This window comes from Pongo abelii, chromosome 6 (genome assembly GCF_028885655.2).
Source record: "Pongo abelii isolate AG06213 chromosome 6, NHGRI_mPonAbe1-v2.0_pri, whole genome shotgun sequence".
In the NCBI taxonomy this organism is placed as follows: Eukaryota; Metazoa; Chordata; class Mammalia; order Primates; family Hominidae; genus Pongo; species Pongo abelii.
Window position 1 is genome coordinate 99,318,342 of NC_071991.2, and position 20,336 is coordinate 99,338,677.

The 20,336-nt window shown below is 38.8% G+C and overlaps 1 protein-coding gene across 7 annotated transcripts in view; it reads right to left on the bottom strand.

Annotated features, from left to right (window-relative positions):
* Nucleotides 1-20,336, bottom strand: part of CCDC146 (coiled-coil domain containing 146) — a 170,141-nt gene that overhangs the window by 10,002 nt on the left and 139,803 nt on the right. For 4 of the 7 annotated variants that reach the window (XM_054559607.1, XM_054559609.1, XM_024250363.2 and 1 more), the window contains 6 exons: nt 11,391-11,486; nt 10,529-10,699; nt 6,345-6,433; nt 6,084-6,248; nt 4,528-4,752; nt 2,405-2,633 (listed from right to left, as the gene is read on the bottom strand). In XM_054559607.1, coding sequence (XP_054415582.1) covers nt 2,405-2,633; nt 4,528-4,752; nt 6,084-6,248; nt 6,345-6,433; nt 10,529-10,699; nt 11,391-11,486 — 975 coding nt within the window. The remainder of the gene's footprint in view (nt 1-2,404; nt 2,634-4,527; nt 4,753-6,083; nt 6,249-6,344; nt 6,434-10,528; nt 10,700-11,390; nt 11,487-20,336) is intronic. The other 3 variants (XM_054559605.1, XM_054559606.1, XM_054559608.1) reach the window with 2 other exon arrangements.

Below are 20,336 nucleotides of genomic sequence, written 5' to 3' on the forward strand. Positions count from 1 at the left end.
ATAGTTCACAAGACTTCCTAAAATTGAGCTATCATTATAGGAACCAGGAGAACAGACTCATGATAATCCTTGGATTCGATTGTTGGATAATTAAAAACTGTTATGGACAACCGAAAAAAATGCAAACCTTAAGAGAATTCTGAAAATGATGCAAAAAAGGGAGAAGACTTAAAAAACAAAAAACAAAAAACCCAAGACACTGTGGCTGTAAAAAATGACAGGATATGACCGGGATCTGACACTGCAGAACAGGGCACAGAAATGGCTTGCCTGAAGCTAGAAATTTCACATCACATCCTTCAAGGGTACACATGATTGGTGCTGAGCAGATAATCAGAATTCACTCCGGTAGAGCAGATAACCGATAACACAGACTGCATGTCTCAGTTCATGTGCAATCAAAATGATCAAAATTCACCATCAGGCAGGGAGTGTAGTGTTATGAAATGCATAATATTTCCTTCTTGGGTAAAAGTGAATCTACATTTCATACTAGATAATAGGGTTTATATGACAAAATGACAATTTTTTTTCTAAGAACAATTTTATCCACTGAATGGAAGTATTGATTTGCAGTGAACACAAAGAATATGCTTATACAATAGAGAGGAAATTATTCTGTTGCAGATTTTATTGAATTTAAAGTTCTTTTGTGTTGCTCTGCATCTTGATAGTTTAGGATGGGCAAAGATGGACCCAAAGCTTCATTTTGGGAAAAAGCTGGAGAGAGCCAAATTCTTCTGTAAAATGGAGTGGGGGCAAGCATGGAGTTCCTGGGGGCAATCTGGGATGAGGAGGCTGTGGAGGGAGAGGGGAGGTGAAAGAGAAGCCAGTGAAATCGAGCTAGGCAAGGGTGTGGTACAGGGTATTAGTGCTCAGGGAAGCGTCTCCAGTGATAGAGTGCCCCCAAGAAGAGCATGGATGTCTGACATCTAATTGAAGTGCTTTGCATTTCTGTAATGTAACCCCACATACCATTGCCCCACATCTTTAATAAAGTCTGTTCACAGAGGCCTCGCATGAATGGTCTTGTGTAGGTGTAGCCTGAGGAACGGGTGAGTTCCGTGCCTTTGCGGACATGGCACAGAAGTGGCACAGGCACTGTGTGTGCAGGCTGATGGGTGATCCCTCAAATGAACCTTTGTTGGAAGGAGTCAGAGCCGCAGGAAGCCTGGGGAGGCCTGTGGGAGTTTAGGGGGACTTTCTAGCCAATCGATCTGAATCTGACTACACTTACTGAACAAATGAGTGGAAGAACTCAAGGCTAAATTAAAAAAAAAAAAACAAACAAACTTGGAATCAGAACATTGGCATATTTGTGCAAACTGAAAGAGGCTATTATCTACACAGCATATACACATTCAAATGGCACAAAATATGAAAGCAGATCTATCATCTAGTACCATGAAATCCTATGAATCCCCTTCACATGATTTAAAAAAAAAAAAAGAAGGGGATCTAAAACTGTCTAGGGCATGAGCTAATGAAAAACATTTACTTGTATACCTAGAAAATAAATGACAAGATGTCTCCCAGATTTTTGATAATTTTAATAGTAATTGTATCTTGGGGGTAGAATTTTATTTTCTTCTTTATAATTTTTATACTTTTACAAAATTTCATTCACCAAATGTCTTAACTTTTTATCAGGAAAAAAAATCCAAGCGCAAACCTGACATTTAAAAAAATATATTATAGGTTAGAATTTGTTCCTGCTACATTGGTCAGTGGGAACAAGTTTAGGCTACACAGTTTTTATTTTAATTTTTAAAAAAATTCTATGAAGAATAAACCCCAAGTAACACATGTGAAGAAAGTAGCTTTATATTCACATTTTATTTATTTTGTTATTTCATGTTTTAGTTTTTTGGATTTATTCCACTTTTAAAAAGGCCATGTCAGAGGCCAGGTTACTAAGCTATCATAGAACTACAGTGGTTAATAAAGAGTCAAGTTATATGTGACTGACAACTACTAATAAGCAACAATCTCCAGACAATCTCTTGCTCTAGGGGCCAGAGTATCAAAAGTAAGAGTGCTGGCTCATCCTCAAGATCTGTCCAGCAAGCAGCAACGACATAATTATGCTGAGGGTAGTGAGAGTCTAGATCACTAAAGTTTGAGCTATGAGGAAGCTGAGCTAGAGATAAGTCCTGGGAGGCTTCAAATTCCAAGAAAGGCAGAAAGTGCTTCATAAGAAAAAAAGACAATGTGTAGCCTGGATGCCTGAAGCACAGATTCCATCCTAGAGTAGCATTCAAGTGTATTTTTAAACAAGATGGATGGATTGTTATAGGTCCCAGAAATAGTATGGCTTGGTTTACATGTAAGAACTCATCCACAAACTAATAGAGGCAGAAAAAAATAAATGGTCTGAGGAAGTGTGCTGTGGTCACTCACCCACCTGAATTTGGAGCACAGCTAGATTGGCATCCAGGGACCTCTTGGCTGGCAGTAATTTCTGGGTCACACGAATTTGTCTTTGCTTCTCAGCAATCTTCATTTTCAGGAATCGGATCTTTTCTTCCAGTAGATGTATTTCAATTTCTCCATTTAGTTTCAGCTTCTCTTGGATATTTATTTTTTCATAAAAAATGCATATTTCTTCTTCTCGCTCTATCAGCTGAACGCCACTATGGTCAAATTCAGAGGCAGAGGCTAAGTGGGCATTGAGACCACCGTTTTACTAGTCATTGTGGTTCCCTCTGGCTTTGGATGCAAGATATACATCAACATAGCATACTTCCAGAGGATCACAGATAGTCACCAATGGCTTTCTAGTTAAATTACATCCACACTTTGGAATTCTCTAGGGATAGGAGGGTTACTGAGCCTCTCAACTTTGAGGCCGACCATGTGGTTGGCTAGCCACAGTGTCTCTGAAAGTCCCAAAGGTTTTCCTGGGGTGGGAAAGAATGTCATTCCCAATGCACAAAGTGAACCCATATAGTCTGATTTTCTGCAGATCCTTTTCTCGGGTTAGACTTGCCAACCAAGGCCTGGCCAGAAGCACACAGGCAGGGGGCCAGGGAATGTAGTTCTGATGTGAGCCTGCTCTATATTAAGTTGCTAGGCCCATTAGTTTCTTCTCAAGTTGAATATTTCTGGTTGTGATTTCCCCATAAACAGGCAAAAATCTATCCTTTGTAATCATGCCAGGAGAAAGACCCCTCCTTGAACGGAGAATATGGGGAGGAAACAAAGTAAGAATGTTCTAACCCCAGCAGCTCTGGTCTACATGACCGATCATGCACCACTGATCTGAGTGGCACCTGGGTGCACACTGTTTGTCCAAACGCTTTGGTTTGTGCCAGGAGCTGAATAGCATTTTTTTTCTCCCCTGGAGAAAAACCTACCAGCCCTTTGAAAATGTGCTGTTCTTCAAAGGACCCTAAAGGTCTTCCCACACACTATGCATATCCGCTATTTCAGAGTTCCTCCTTTAATTGCTTCTATCTATGACTCCGCTTCATCAAAACATGCATGCATGTGGTTGTACCTGGCTAATCCCAGCTCTGTATTTTGTCTGTTTTCCTTTCAAAGGCTCAAGATCAAGTTCTCTTGACAACAGAAGCCAGGAGCAATGTTTTACCACTTTTTTATACTCTCAAGGTCTAGCACTCTAATGCCTTATACAGAATAGCACACAATCAAAGTTTGCTTAAAAAAAATCTGATACAAGATGTCATTATCACAGGGCTCTGCAAATTTCACATTCCAATTTCTCAGAGCACAAGTAACTTGGGAGAAACTGCTGAAGTAAACACTGATTAATGATATAACTGCAACCTGGAAGAAATAATGCTACTCCTAAAGGTCTTACTAACTTGCTGAGCAAATGAACTAGGAGAATAGCTAAATATAGTAAGACCAAACTTACCACAACATTGGGTACAAGTTCCACACTTATTTATGTCAATTATGCTGAAAGAATCTGATGTTATAAGAGGCATCCTGAATGACCACTTAGGAAAGGACATTGATCTTCAAAAGCAAGCAACTTTCCCAAACCCTTCCTCTTTGCCGGTTTATGAGGACGGTATTTCCTTCTTTCTCTCTCTCTTTTTTTTTTTTGTTTGTTTTTGGAGACGGAGTCTTGCTCTGTTGCCCAGGCTGTAGTGCAGTGGCACGATCTCGGCTCACTGCAACCTCTGCCTCCTGGGTTCAAGCGATTCTCATGCTGCAGAATCCCTGGGATTACAGGCACCCACCACCACACCTGGCTAATTTCTTGTATTTTTAGTAGGGATGGGGTTTCACCCTGTTGCCCAGGCTGGTCTCGAATTCCTGAGCTCAAGTGATCCACCCACCTTGGCCTCCCAAAGTGCTGGGATCATGCCACTGTGCCCAGCGTGAGGACAGTGTTTCTTATTTTCCAGGGAAGCAACACACAGTCCCTTCTCTCCAAAGGCTAATGCAACCTGAATATCACATTTCCCTCACTATTCACTGTCAAGCCTAGATAGAAAAAGAGGTGACATTCCTCAATTGGATCCCTGGTGCTCTGTTCTCACACCTGGTTTTTACCTTTCATTTCGATGCTGAACAGCTTTTTCGTATCTTTTGCGAAGCTGCACCATCTCCTCTTCGATCATTGTGATCATATTGGCAAGTCTGTCAATGTTATTTAACTGGGCTTCCTTCTTTTCTTTCATTTGCTGAAGTTTTGATACAATTTTGCGCACATCGTTTTGCATGCTCTCTCTGATGGTAACATTGTTGGCGTGTTTCAGCATGGAATTTTGTAGCTTTCTTTTAAAATAATAAGACAATGGGTAAGATTATAATATTCTTTAGTTTATTTAAAAGGAATGAAGGCTTCTGAAACACAAGCACTGTCAAAGCAGACCTTGCTTTAGTGTAGCCCTTGAAATGATACTAGTAATAATGATATTCATCTTATGATACTCTTCAGGAATTTTCATAATCCTTCCAGGTCTCAGATTTTCTCTGCTCCAGATTAGAACATCTTTCCTTTGTCCCCCAGTGTTCTGCTGCCCCCCTTTATCAAAGCGAGAGACTACAGTCATTCATTTATTGTCATTCTCAGGAGACTGCTGTCTTGAGGACAGAGATGGTTATATCCAATAATGTCCATTGGACATAAGGTGGTGCCTGACTCAGCCTGTGGCCACAGTAAATGCTGAATGAATGCATGTCCTCTATAAATGTATTTTATTTTCAAGTTGGATGAGAACCTGATTAGGAAATCATATTTTTCTTTTCATCCACCCCCGACCCCTGAAATGAGGCCATTTTATAATCGCTTTGTTGAAGGAAACTGGGCAGTAATGGCCATCAGAAAATTAGATTACACCCTGATCGTGTACTGTTTACTAACATAGGTGAAAGAGTCCAGCAGATCGTGGCACATGGTAAATAATAAATGAAGAAAACAACCATTTGCCAAACGCTCTTCTGAGTGTTTTTATATGAATTAGCTCACTTCACAGTAAAATGTCGCATGAAATAAGGACTGTTCGTGTGGATAAGGAAAGTGAGCTCAGAGAGACAAGGCAGCTTGTCCAAGGTTACACAGGTAATAAGTGGCAGGGGTGGTATTTGAGTCTGGACACCACCTCTTTCACCAATCTGCTATAATGTATTGCCTCCCACAACACATTAGATGCTTTACATCTACAACCAGGGGATGTTGGTGAACAAACGATTTGATTGTTTTCTAACTTCCCAATCCCAATTATTAGATTTGTGCTTTTCTTTCTAATTGGGCAGGTGGAAATCATCATAGTAAGCATAGTTATACGTTATGGTTTTTCATTCATTAAAAAAATGACTCCCAAACAGTAGAAGCATGATAGATTATCATCTATAAAATAAGATGCTTAAACAAGGGCTTTTTCTGGCTAATTCTGGCTTTCTAAAATACTATTCTTTTTATTTTTTATTTTTATTATTTTTTTGAGACAGGGTCTCATTCTGTCACCCAGGCTGGAGGGCAGTGGCACCATCTTGGCTCATTGCAGCCTCTGCCTCTTTCCTGTCTTATTATCCCCAGGATTTTTAGAGTTCAAATGAATCAGAAAACAAGCCTTTGAAAGGCCAATGGTTATTATAACACTTACCTTTCTTGACTAACGGCACTATTTCTCAGAATTTCAAGTTCATTTAATGACATTTTATGCCTTTCTTTTATTTCATTTACTTTCTGATGAGCTTTGTGGAGTAAGTTAACAAATTTGTTTCTTTCATTTCGAATGGTGTCATACAGTTTAGCAAACTCTTTCAGTCTGTAAAAATACAAAGTGTTTACTGAAACTTATGAAATAAACATCAGGTTTTTTTTCCCTCACCTATGTAGATAAAACACCACATAATTACTTTACCTCCGATAAATTTCACATTTTTTCTTCTTGTGTATCCTGATTTCAAGATCCTTTGCTTTCATTTCTTTAACAATGTTGGTGTATTTTTGCTGAAATGTACAAAAAAACCGTGAAATAAATAACAACATATGAACACTCCCAGATTTATCCCACATCATTCCCTTCCATTAAAGACAATTCTCCAGCCTAGGCAACATAGTGAGACCTCATCTCTACAAAAATAAAAAAATGATCTGGGTATGGTAGTGTGCACCTGTAGTCCCAGCTACTCAGGAGGCTGAGGTGGGAGGATTGCTTGAGCCCAAGAATTCGAGGCTGCAGTGAGCCATGATTGCATCACTCCGCTCCAGCCTGGGCGACAGAGTAAGACCCTGTCTCTCCAAAAAAAAAAAAAAAAAAAAAAAAAATCTTTCTTGGCTTGCTGGGTTGTACAGATCAGGGTGAAGGGTAAAGGAGATCTGAAAATTCCCTGGCTAGCTGAACTGATTCACATTGGCTAAGACAAACTGTTAACTGTTACCTAAGGAAGAGAACAAACAAGAGAAGGGAAAACGCAAAGAGCCTGCATGGCTTGGGTTTGAGGAAAAGTTTGGAGAACTTTTGAGAGAGAGGAAGAGTGATTTTGAACCGTACAGCTGGACTGGTTGAGCGTAGTTTATGGAAAATAGATGAGAGAAGAAGATTCCTAGTAAGTTTTGGTGAGAGTTATAAACTGAACCCTCTGTGGTGTTTTGTCAGAGACTGAAGCAATGATTTTAAAGTGCTTTCCATTCTTTTGTATGTGGAGTATTTTCCTACACAATAAGGCATCATATTGAGATCAGCTGTAAGGAGGTGTTACACATAAATATTTTAAAAGAAAGCAGTTATATTTCTAGAGTTCTAAAAAATATATCAAGTGCTAAATACACTAGTTATGTTCTTCAAATCGAAAGATACTGGTTCTTGCATCTGGGATAAGAAACATATTCAAAAATGAAGGATTTGCTGGTAGAAACTGGAGGAAAGTTTGTCAGCCTTCTCTCAAGAACTGAGAGCAAAGCCCTTTTGGTATGAGTGATTTGAAAGAAACTAGCCATAGAGCCGAGATTGATGTGTAGCATTTTTCTAATGTTGTTCTAGAAGAAACGAATATTTAAGTAACTGTACACATGAATAATAAAACAGATGGGAAAATGTAGTGTCATCTATTCTGTCTTGGGGGTGATAGCGACATTGTTTTTTTTCTTCACCTTCGTCTTTAGGGATGTGGATGCGATGTGAACATAAAATATTAAGATTGACTGCCTTCTTATGGAAATTGCAGCTAAGTACAGGTAATGTTTAACACACTAATTCCTAATGCTAAAAATACTCAAGGGATAAACATTTGTCCTTTATCAATTTCTGTATCTCAAGAATAATTGTCTATTTTGGTTTAATACAAATTACCTCATTTAATAATGAGGTCTGCTTTACATAGATTAGTCACACGTATATATACATGTATATCAGTTTTTGAAATTAACTGAAAATTATCTAATTCGTAAAACAGATCAGTGTTTCTTATAACAAATAAGTATACCTCTAGTGTTTCTGTAATTTCTAAAGAGAAAAGGGAGGAAGTTTCTAACTAGGAAAGACTCACTTGAGTGGGATCTTCCCAGCCAACACCAAGTTGTCCCAGATCCTGACTTGGTGAAGATGGCTTTCTCCTTCCTTCTTTTCCTTCCTTCCCTCCCTCCCTTCCTTCCTTCTTATTCTTTATTTTTCGTTTTTGAGACAGAGTCTCACTCTGTCACCCAGGCTGGAGTGCAGTGGTGCAATCTCGGCTCACTGCAACCTCCGCCTCTTGGGTTCAAGCGATTCTCATGCCTCTGCCTCCTGAGTAGCCGGGATTACAGGTGCCCACCACTATGCCAGGCTAATTTTTTGTACTTTCAGTAGAGATGGGCTTTCACCATGTTGGGCAGGCTGGTCTTCAACTCCTGACCTCAGGTGATCCACCCGCCTTGGCCTCCCAACGTGTTGGGATTACAGGTGTGAGACACCGCTCCTGGCCCAAGATGATCTCACATCTCTCCTCTCTCCTCTCCTTGTCCTGCTCCTGCATCTTACCCACTCAGCCACCCTGTGCTTTGCAGCTGCCTTTCTTTCATCCAGTCCTCTCTGACCACTTCTTTACCTAGTGAAACCCAACTACCCCATGAACTTCACTCTTGCTGCAGCCTTCGTGATGGAGTCTAAATTGTTTAACATGGATTAAGTGACTTTCATCATCTGACTTGTCCTGCTCTCTGGTCTCACTATTTGACATCCTTTCTCCCCATCTTCCCATGTGCCAGCCATGCTGAACTTCTTTTAGTTTCTTAAATATTAAAGTAGAAAAATAAACAGTGAAAGGGGGATGTGAAGTGCCTGCAGTGGGTTGTGCAATGTAGATCTTCTCCTCTTTTTTGCAAAAATCTACATCATACCTCATTGCTCACTAATGCTTTGGTGTGAGTGAGCTCTTTCTGCAGAACGAGAAGAAATACCATTCCATGTGAATACTTACTTAGAATGAGAACAAAGGATGTGCTTAGAAACAGACCAAACAGACCACATCTGGGTAATGTGATAATTTTTTTTTTTTTTTTTTTTTTTGAGAGGGAGTCTCGGCTCTGTCGCCCAGGCTGGAATGCAGTGGTGCGATTTCGGCTCACTGCCACCTCTACCTCCTAGGTTCAAACGATTCTCCTGCCTCAGTCTCCCAAGTAGCTGGGATTACAGGCACCTGCCACCATGCCTGGCTAATTTTTGTATTTTAGTAGAGATGGGGTTTCACCATGTTGGTCAGGCTGGTCTCAAACTCCTGACCTCAAGTGATCCGCCCGCCTTGGCCTCCCAAAGTGCTGAGATTACAGGCATGAGTCACCATGCCTGGCCTGATAAATTCTTCTATTTTAGTAATATGTAATATCCTGTTTATTTTTAACAGGGAGTCTGTGGGCATGATCTGGACATAATCCTTATATGGAATAAATGATTCTAATGGTAGAATTTTAGCTTGCATGACAGGAGGGCTGCTTTACCATTTGTTTTATTGTTGATTTTAAGGGGGAATGTTGCACTGGCACTCTGTAGGAGGCCCAGGAAAATCATGGTGTGATGCAGCAACTAAGGGTATCTGGCATTCGATTAAATGATGCTGTCTTGCTGAAGCTGGGAGGGACAGTTACCTAATGCTACCACTCTTAAGTTGTTCCTGGACAAATCACAGTGGAGTCTGAGATGGGAGTGAAAATTAAATATCTGCAGCCTATGCAGTTGCCAGCCCTGTCCACTGGAGGCACCCACTTTATTCTTACTGAAATTGCCATCTGTTCAAATCCTCTGCTCATTGTCAATGATCTCCTTTCCCATCTAAATTGTTGACTACTGTTAATTGAATCCTGGGACTATCTTTCAGTGCATGATTGAATCCCATTTAGGGAAGATTTATAGTCACTGGTACCTGAAGGAGAGGCACAGTTATAGTGGTTCCTTGGTATACATAGGGAACTGGTTCCAGGACCCTTTGAGAATACAAAAATCCAAGCATATTCAAGTCCCAAAGTTGGCTCTGTGGAACTCACCTGTAAGAAAAGTGGGCCTTCCATATTTGCAGGTTTTGTATTCTGTCAGTACTCTACTTTTGATCTGCATTTGGTTGAAAAAAATCTGTGTTTGAACATGCAGTTCAAATCCATGTTGTTCAAGGGTCAATTGTATAGCTTTCTTTTCTTTTTTCTTTTTTTTTTTTTTTTTGAGTTTCCTTCCAGTTCTTTTTTTAATATTTATATATTTTTATTATACTTTAAGTTCTAGGATACATGTGCACAATGTGCAGGTTAGTTACATATGTATACATGTGCCATGTTGGTGTGCTGCACCCATTAACTCGTCATTTACATTAGGCATATCTCCTAATGCTATCCCTTCCCCCTCCCCTCACCCCACAACAGGCCCCAGTGTGTGATGTTCCCCTTCCTGTGTCCAAGTGTTCTCATTGTTCAATTCCCACCTATGAGTGAGAACATGCGGTGTTTGGTTTTTTGTCCTTGCGATAGTTTGCTGACAATGATGGTTTCTAGTTTCATCCATGTCCTAATGCACGCTGCATTATAATGAGGCTACCCTGAACTCTTGTAGTTATCAATGAATGGTTAAAAAAATGCAGTTACCTGAGCTTTCAGGAAATCCTTGGACTTTTGTTCCTTTTCATCAATTTTGATTTGAGTCATGCGGACAAGGTTGACTACTAGCTCTTTCATGTTTTCTTGCTCCTTTAAAAGCTTGTTTTCTTCTGCAAGTTGTTGTTCTACTAACTTAGACTCCATTTCTGATATAATTTTCTTTTGAAAAAAACACAGATAATATAACTTATTTGTTTGAAGGAATACAATAAAGCTAGTATCTTAGACTACCTTTTTATTTCCTATACAAAATGTATTTTTTTAAACAGGCCAGGTGTGGTGGCTCATGCCTGTAATTCAAGCCTTTGGGAGGCTGAGGCAGGACGATGACTTGAGGCCAGCAGTTCAAGACCAGCCTGAGCAACATAGCAAGATCCCTCTCTATAAAAAAAATAAAAAATAAAAAAGAAAGTAATGGTGTTTTAGCTTCATTTTTTTCCTTTATTTTGTAAAATAATGTGAAAATCAGTGGGTTAACATGATAGAACCTTTTCGTATTCAGACTATTTTCAAGTGACTAAGAAAAAGAAGAGACATAAAAACAAAAGAAAATTTGAAATTAGACATTGGTGAAATAAAACATCTGTGGTTTACTTTTAATGTAATCAACAGCCCATAATTTAAAAATCTCATTCCTTTGAATACTTTTTGTGGTTCAAACATATTCTTTTTTCTCAAATTTAATGTAGGATTGGAGTGGACTTTGAGATGAAGAAATATGCCCACATTAAGCAGGATCATACTCTCTTTGATGACTCTCTTATTGATAAGGTTTTGTGGAGCACAGTTAAAAGCACAACTTTGTATGAACCCTTCTTAGATAGAAGCTTATATGAGCGTTGATATTAACCTGTTGGGCCAAATTCCTCTTAGCTACTTCAACTTCCTTGTGAAGCTCTCGCCTTCTCTCAGATAATGTAGAATCATCTTTGGGGATAGCTTCAATCTGGAAATCAAAATTTAAAAACACGCATTTATGTAAGAAATAAATCTTTGGGAGGCTGAGGCAGAGAATTGCTTGAACCCAGGAGGCAGAAGTTGCAGTGAGCTGAGATTGTGCCACTGCACTCCAGCCTGGGTGACAGAGTGAGACTCTGTCTGAAAATAAATAAATAAATAAATAAAATTCACTGCCATGTAGTCAACCTCATCACACACTTTTTGAAAATGCTGAGCAAATCACGAGTCTCAATCTTATAATAACTTCCCTTTATACCAAATATTCTTTATAAGCCATGGGAAATTAAAATATGAAGACCTGCCAAAAATCTATAATTTGCCAGCTGCAAATGTTTATTATTTAGAAATAAATCTTACTAATAGCTAACATTTATTGAACATAAACTAAGTGTCCAGCAAGGTTCTAAATGCCTGTATATACGATCTTATTTCATCGTTACAATACCCCTCATGAGGTGGGGAATATTTTCTCCAATTGTACAGATGAAGAGAATGAGGCACAAACACACTTAAGCAACTTGCCTCAATGGTGCAGGTGCAAACCCAGGGAGGTAGACTTGGAACCCATGATCTGCCTAACTCATGACCCAGCACTTTGGAGACATGAATATACTATGACTATTCAAATTATAGTTATTATAAAATGTGAGTACATTTATGAAATCTTATAGGATAAAGAAAAATATGTAATTTATTAATAATAGTGGGGATAGTTTGCTACTTATATATAGTCATTTGATTAGTAGCTGGAAATTTCTTACACAAAAGAAAAGCCTCAACTTTTTGGCTGATACCTAAAATTTCACTATTACATTTCTGTTGTAATGGCTTGCACTTTTCTCCTGTGTTGACGTACTTTAGGGAGAAGGCAAATCTCACTCTTTAAGTCTTTGTTGCCCTATTAGGAATGAGCTTGTCAGATTCTTTGTGATGAAGATGAGAGTAGAGAGGAGGACATGTGGCAGCTGATGGGGAAAGGGTACCATTCAAGGCTACAGGGAGGGTCATCTTGGGGTGCTTCCAGCCTACTTGACTTAGAGCAAGTTTAGAGTTGGCTATTTACACCAAAAGCACTTGACTCCAATCTGATGTGGTTCAGTTCCTACTATGACAGCACACACTTGTTAGGCCCTAAGGTTGAGTACTGGCCAAAATTTAGACCCAAGAAAGGAATATCACACTGTCTAGTGATTTGAAGGTTACTTAACAGGATCTTTTTGAGGATCATGCTGCTATGTTAAAGTTACTAAAGTGTGTCTTTGGATGCTCCATCATCCATGAATCAGGGTGTCTTCAGTAGCACCTTCTGTACCCTCAGGTGTCCATGTCCTGCTTTTCCATTGGGTCTCCTACCCTGGAGCACTAGCTCTTGAGATGCACACACTGGACTTAGGAAAATGAGATGTGGTCTTGTGAAACATGTCTGACAATATACAGAATGTTGTGGGCCTAACAAACATAAAAGTGCTACAGCAGATCAGAAAAGGGAGAACTCAGTATAGAATTGAATAATTGGGAAAGCCTTCCTGGAAGATGTGAATATTCATCAAGGAAGAGTTGACTTCTCCTTTAGGAAAGTCAAGTTAAGACCTCCTGGATAGAGGAACTCCAGCAAACATCCTGGGTCCCTGTCTGATTCTCTGCTACAGGTGTGCCTGGAGTGGGCTGTCCTCATGCTCAGCTCCCAGATATAGGCAGATCTAAACATGAATAACAGGGACCAGGAACCCTTATGAGGTTTTGACAGAAAATATGATGAGAACACACTCACTAGCTAGTATGTCAACTAAAGGCTCTTGACAGATTTTTCTGGCTTGAGGTCTAGACACTTTGGTTATTTCCAATATTTTGAAACACAAACAATACTGCAATAAATTGTATTCATTTTTGAACTCTGGCTACTGCTTCTCTGATACCATTTTCAATTCTCCGTAAAGCCCAGCACTCTAGTTTCAGGCAGGAATTAGGTAGGTTTGGCTTGTGGAAGAGGTGACATGATAAGCCATTGGTAGCAGAGCCTCCTGGTTGCCTAGCCAATAGCTACCCTCCACCTTGATCTTAGCAACTCTATTAGTCAGGGTTCTTTGTATCTCCATATATACATATATATATATATATATATATATATCTCCTATTAGTGTGTGTGTATATATATATATATATAATAAAAAGGGGAGTTTATTAAGTATTAACTCACAGGATCACAGGGTCCCACAATAGGCCATCTGCAAGCTGAGGAGGAAGGAAAGCCAGTCTGGGTCCCAAAACTGAAGAAACTTGGAGTCCGATGTTCGAGGGCAGGAAGGGTCCAGCACGGGAGAAAGATGTAGGCTGGGAGGCTAGGCCGGTCTCTCATTCACATTTTTCTGCCTGTTTATAGTCTAGCCACACCGGCAGCTGATTAGATTGTCCACACCCAGATTAAGGGTGGGTCTGCTTTCCCCAGCCCACTGACTCAAAGGTTAATCTCCTTTGGCAACACCTTCACAGGCACACCCAGTATCAATACTTTGTGTCCTTCAATCCAATCAAATTGACATTTAGTATTAACCATGACAGCAACAGAATGCTGTTTTTTTTTTTTTTTTTTTTTGTCTTTTTTCTTCAGAGCTGCAATGTATCCAGGAGTCCTCACACTTCTTTGCAGCTGGGGGTGCCCATATGAGCTAAGACAAGCCAATGAAATGTAAGTGGGAGTCTGTGAGGAGGGGTCCTGGGAAAGTTGCTGTTTTCCTGTTAAAAGGAGCTGGCCAAGCCAGCAATCATGTATGTCTTTTGCTCGTTGCCCTTCCTCCTCCTTTTGCCAGTTTATGCTTAAAGGTAGAATAGCCATTTTCTGACCATGGAGAAACAATGTACACACTAAGGTTGACTGAAAGGGGAGCTAAAAGGATTCTAGACTTTTCGTTATGTGAAATAACCTGTTGTGCCTACCTGTGCTCTTTTTATTAAGTGAGTAAAACAACTCCCTATTTAGCAAAATCATTATAGTTGAGTTTCTATTACTCGTTGAGGCCAAATTGCAAACCTAACCTAATACGTGTTTCTTTTGAAAGGAAACCTTCCTAAGGTAATCTGGAAAATAGGCTGGAGTTAGACTGAAGTCTCCATTAATGTGGGAGGAAAATAACTATCAAGTATCAAAGTTCTAATTACATGGTCTGGAGTTACTTGAGATATTTTCCATTTCTTTTGAGCCCCAAATTGCATATATCAGGTTTTGTAAGCTTATGATAGTTCTTTTAGTTTTTATAGTGTAGCATTTCACATTTAAAAATGTATTTATTGTGACCAAACAACAGAAATGTGTAAAGTAAAAAAAAAAAAAAATCTGCTTCCTACCTCTGCTACTTCAAGTACTACTCCCCAGGAGTCACTATTAATAGTTTTGGTGTCTGTTCTTCCAGGCATTTTCAATGCATGAATAATCATCGGTAACTTTCATAAAAGTTAAGAAATTAGACATTATTTGTTGCTGTAAATATCCCAGTTATTTGATATCAGTGAACCTCAGTTTAACACTTTGATATTTTTCTAAAGCGTTCCAACCTTTCATGAGGCTTGTACCTTGAGTTTCTGGGAGAGTCTCTATGTACAAGTCAAATGCCATAGGAGAATCAAACAGCTATCTCTGGGGGGAAATACATTCTGAAGAATAGCTAGAGCTCTTCATGTTTACCTTTTATCTCTTTTAGTTTTGGATTGCATGCAAGTCTGAAAAAATGTTCACTTGGGCTGGGAGTGCCTGGCCTGACCCACTCCTGTTTTCAAGTACTGCCAGCTGTGGGCAGTGGCTGGGCTAATTATAAATCACAGGGTCAAAGAGGAAGTTAGTCTCTCACTGAAACTGTACTAGAAAAAAACAGATTTTTCTTAAAATCAACAAAGGAAAAGGATTCTAATACATTTTAATTTCTGCTAGTTTTCTATTCTATTTTGTGGACTTAATAGCTAGTAGTGTCATAATACAAATAGCTTTTATAATATTTGTTAAAATCTGAACAACTTGGGCGCATTCCACTGCAAACTCCTCTTCGGTCAAAGGCCATGCCTCACATATTTTGTGTCCAGTCAGATCAAACTACAGTGACAAGCCTCACCATCACAGACAGCTTCCAATTAGATTTATAGCAGCCCATGCTTAAATATAAGCAGATAGCCAAGAATTACCATATATTGGAGGAAAGTTTCCAATAAGAAAGAGACAAAAACAAACAAAAAAAGAAAAATACAGAAAAATCACGGAGAAAAAGTCTTATTTAGGACAAGAAGAAGAAAAAAGAAACTATCATTAATAGCCTCAATGAGATAAGAGATTAAAGATACTATGAAAAAGAAACATTCAGAGAACAAAAAGAGCACATGGAAATATAAAGTATGATAGCATAATGAAAGAGTAGAAGGGTTGAAAGGAAAACTTGAGGAAATTTCTCTTTTAGCAAGTCAAATGACGAAAAAGAATGGAAAATAAAAGAAAAAAGACAAGAAAATTAGAGGACTGTTTTAGAAGGTCCAACATCTGCGTAAAAGGAATCCAAGACAGAACGGAGAAAATCAAATGGACAAAATTAAATAATTCAAGACAAAGTATCAGAAGGACATACATTTCCATAGACAGAGAACCCATTCAGTGCCCTACACAATGGATACAATGGGAACATCATTGTAAAATGTAAAAATTCTGGAGGCAAGTAAGAGATCCTATAAATTCCCAGCATGGAAAAAAAATGGCTTCAAATAAAGGATCAATATTCAGAATGACATCAAATCTTCTTAATAGTGAAGCTAGAAGACAGTTAATCTAATGCCTTCTTCCTGAGGGAAAATGATTTCCAACCTAAAATTCCATATCCAATTAAAGCATTAATTGTCTGTATGGCTAGTGTGAGGGTAAAATATTTTTTAGCATGCAAGGTCTTCTGACATACAATTTCCGACACACAAAGTCTTAAACAATTACTTTTTCACTAACATTTTTCTCATGAAGCTACTGGAAGACATGTCCCCTCCTCCAAAAGGGGGTAAGCTAAGAGAATAAAATAGATGAGACCCATGAAATAGAGTCGGAAGACAGGTGAAGGGCATCACCAAGATGATGGAGTAAGGCTCCTAGAATGAGAGCAGTGCAGTAAGCACATAGAGAAATGGGACTACTTTGGAACAAGTCAGAGGGCTGAGAAAGAAAAAGGCAGCCCCTGATATCCAGGAGCAGAACTGGTACTCATAGGTAGGCCTTGGTATTCTCCTGTTGAACATAAACAATTGCCCAGAACATCAACTTCAGACAAAGCCACTCTGTAATCATGATGGATCAGGACAAAAACAAGGCCACTCCATAATTGTATTTGAACACAGACAAAAACATGAACATTGTCCAAGCCACAAAATACCATAAATTCTCCTTGTACAGCTTTGTTTAACAATCACAGCTTTAGTCTCCATCTAATCTTTTCTTTTTCTAGGTAAAATTTAAGATACTCTACCACAGAATTACTCTCATTTCCTGAGAACATCCAAATTCAGGGCAAAGTCTCATTTCTTTAAACCGTTCCTCAAGTCACATCCTGTAAGTCCTTTCTAATACCCTCTATTGAGACTCCCTACAATTCTCCATGGTGTGTGTTCTCCCTTGCTGCAATATGTAATAAACTCAGCTCATTCAACTGCTGATGTATTCCTGTTAGTCTTTGGCTAGAGGTCAATGATGAGGCTTAGAAGAGATTTCTTCAAGAATAGTAAATGAATAGGCCATCAAATGTGTTTTAATATACTGAGAGAAGATTTATATAATTGGAGAAGAATTTGGGATTGAACTAATAAGCACACCAAAAACTATAAAAGTGTAAAAACAGGATGTTTATAAATTCCTGGGAATACAAAATTTGGTAAGGAAGGATAATTATATAATATATATCACATGGCTCAGGCACGAATAGCCTTTATATATTCATAATAATGTGAATACCAAATTCTGAACTAATCAAAATTATGACATGAGAATACCGTGTGTACAGAGGGACAAGAAATGTATGTGTGATGAACAGGGGTCTAAAGAGGGCTGAATCCTCATCTTTTATAGTGATAAGTACAAAGATCAAGTCTATAACTGAAAACTCAAGTAGCAGCATCATAAACATGTTACTTGGGGTATGAAGATATATCAAAAGAATTGGCTGAAGAAACAGTGCTTGATTAGGAAGATGACTTGATTAGGAATGGGAAATACATGGACAATCTTTCTATGCCTGGGGCAGACATCACCAATCAACTACAGAGCTCCTATCTGACAAGTCAGCACTGGGCCTCAGAATCCTTTGCAATATTGGGCCGGGCGCAGTGGCTCACGCCTGTAATCCCAGCACTTTGGGAGGCCGAGGCAGGTGGATCACCTGAGGTCAGGAGTTTGAGACTAGCCTGGCCAACATAGTGAAACCCCATCTCTACTAAAAATATAAAAACTAGCCGGGCTTGGTGGTGGGTGCATGTAATCCCAGCTACTCAGGACGCTGAGGCAGGATAATTGCTTGAACTGAGGAGACAGAGGTTGCAGTGAATCGACATGGTGCCACTGTACTCCAGCCTCAGTAACAGAGTGTGACTCTGTCTCAAAAAAAAAAAAAATTCCTTTGCATTATCATCACTACAGGGAGCTACCCCCAAATGGAGGGAGCTGGCATTTGAGATGAAACCTGTTTGCTTTTATAGTATGATCTTTAAGATTCCTCTTGGTTCCTTCATTCTGTGATTATGTGAATTAAGGATCCATTGAATGTCTTGAGCAGGTGAGTGACACATGAATGTGTCACTTAAGAATATAAATTTGTTAGCAAAATGGAGGAAAAATTGGACATGAAAGGAGCTGGACCTATGGAGAACAGCTGGCGTACAGCTGCAGTCATTTAGGTAATGCAGAGTGGGTACTGAGAGGCATTTGCGGGGTTTATCAGTAGGGCCTGATGATGTCATCTTCTCCATATGAATAAAATAGCCATATTCACAGTCTCATTCTGACTATACCATTTCCTTTATAGCCTTTCAAAGAGTTCATATGTATAAAGGAAGGAAGGCAACATTTACTGAGTATCTTCTCGGTACCACACACTTTCCCATTTGTAGTCACTCATTTTTTGCAATAATCCCAATTCAAAGGTTTGGAAACAAGTAACATAGGTAGGAATTCAGTGGATCTAGAATCTGAACCTGACTGTGCCTGACTCAAAGGTGAAGCTCTTCTCAGTATAGTATGTTGTTATCATTGCCTTCAACACTGAAATGAGTCATGAAGAGAGAAAAATGCAGAACCACTTTTAAATCACAGCAAAGGGAGATGAAATTGCTAGAAAACTATAATTAAAGAAAAATTATAGTATATAGAAAGTGTCATATTCACTTGGTAAGAGGATTTTGTCATTGTCACAATCTTGGACATGATCTTATGTTTAGAAAGCGAATAACTTTACAGACTCATGATATTCTAACCCCTACAACATGATGGTGTCAGAGCAAAATCCTAGGAATCATGGTTTTCTTTCTTTTCAGCGCCAAGTGGAAGTCAATAAAAGCCATGTTTAAATGCAGAGGTATACCGTAATGTGTGATATTACATGAGAGTATGATGTCTTTGCTTAAGTAATTCATTCCACTTTGTCATGCCAACGCACATGGTCATTAAAAGCTCTGATGGTTTTGACTAACCCCAGCAAAATCTTTCTGCCTATGGCGGGCAAATCTTCCACCTGCCCAAGTCTAGAGTTGGCAAATGTCTCAGGGAGGCAAAAGGCCACCTGTTTCTGCTCACCAGAAAGTGATGATGCCTTTGTGGAATTTACTTCCTACTTGCATGTGTGTCTTAAAAATACATGATTTTTAGTTTATTGATTTCTTTCTGGCTGGTATAGCAGAAACGATGGTCCATCACAACGTTTTCTATTTTAACTAGAAGTGGAACTAGTAGGATTACATTGTGTATTAGGTTTATGTGTCCCTTCTATGGTACTTAATCTAGATTTTCTGGTAGAAGTGAACCTAAGTCTGTTTTTTTGTGTGTAGTCTTTTTAGAACCAATCTTGTGATTTTTACCAATGTATAACCCTTCTTGAGCTAAGAAGTATTAATTTATGAGACAAATTTTTGCTTCTATTTAGGTTACCTTACACTTCAATATTAAGAATGCTTTGATGATTCAGCATTAGAAGCATATTGAATGGATTAACTTTACTTACTACCATAACTACCAAAATTGGTTATTAAAGGTAATTATACATTTTATCCCATTGTTTAAAGAAATCTTACTGAACAGTTATTTGATCAATAAACAGGAATTGTTTTATTAGTACAAGCAACACTTGCTGGTTTTAAGAGTCTCTTACTCATCACACTGAGGTTTCCATCAGTACTTTGAATGGACATTATACCTGTGGTCTACTATAAATCTTACTATGACTGAGGTGGGGTGGCCACAGGGTCTGTGTTTGCCCAAGGTTCCAATTTAACATCCTAACATGCTGTGCTTTGGGCTAAGATGGAGTAGCTTATAGTAAACCAATGCTTCCAACAAGAATAACTTGGAAAGTTGAAATGAAAATATGTTTGAGGGCATGAGAGTTGCAAAGGTTAGTAGAGTTAAAATCATCAAAGGTATTAGCACTGTCTTGGAATAGTAGTAAAAATACAAATAATTTATATTTGACTCTACTAAGTCAAAGATGACTGTTGTAATCTTCAGGGTAACCACCCAAAGAATAGAAATAGAATGTAAAACTAACAGATGCATATCTAAAACAAGGATAGCAGAACAATATGAAACGTTGATTAATCCCAAGGAAGGAAATGTGGG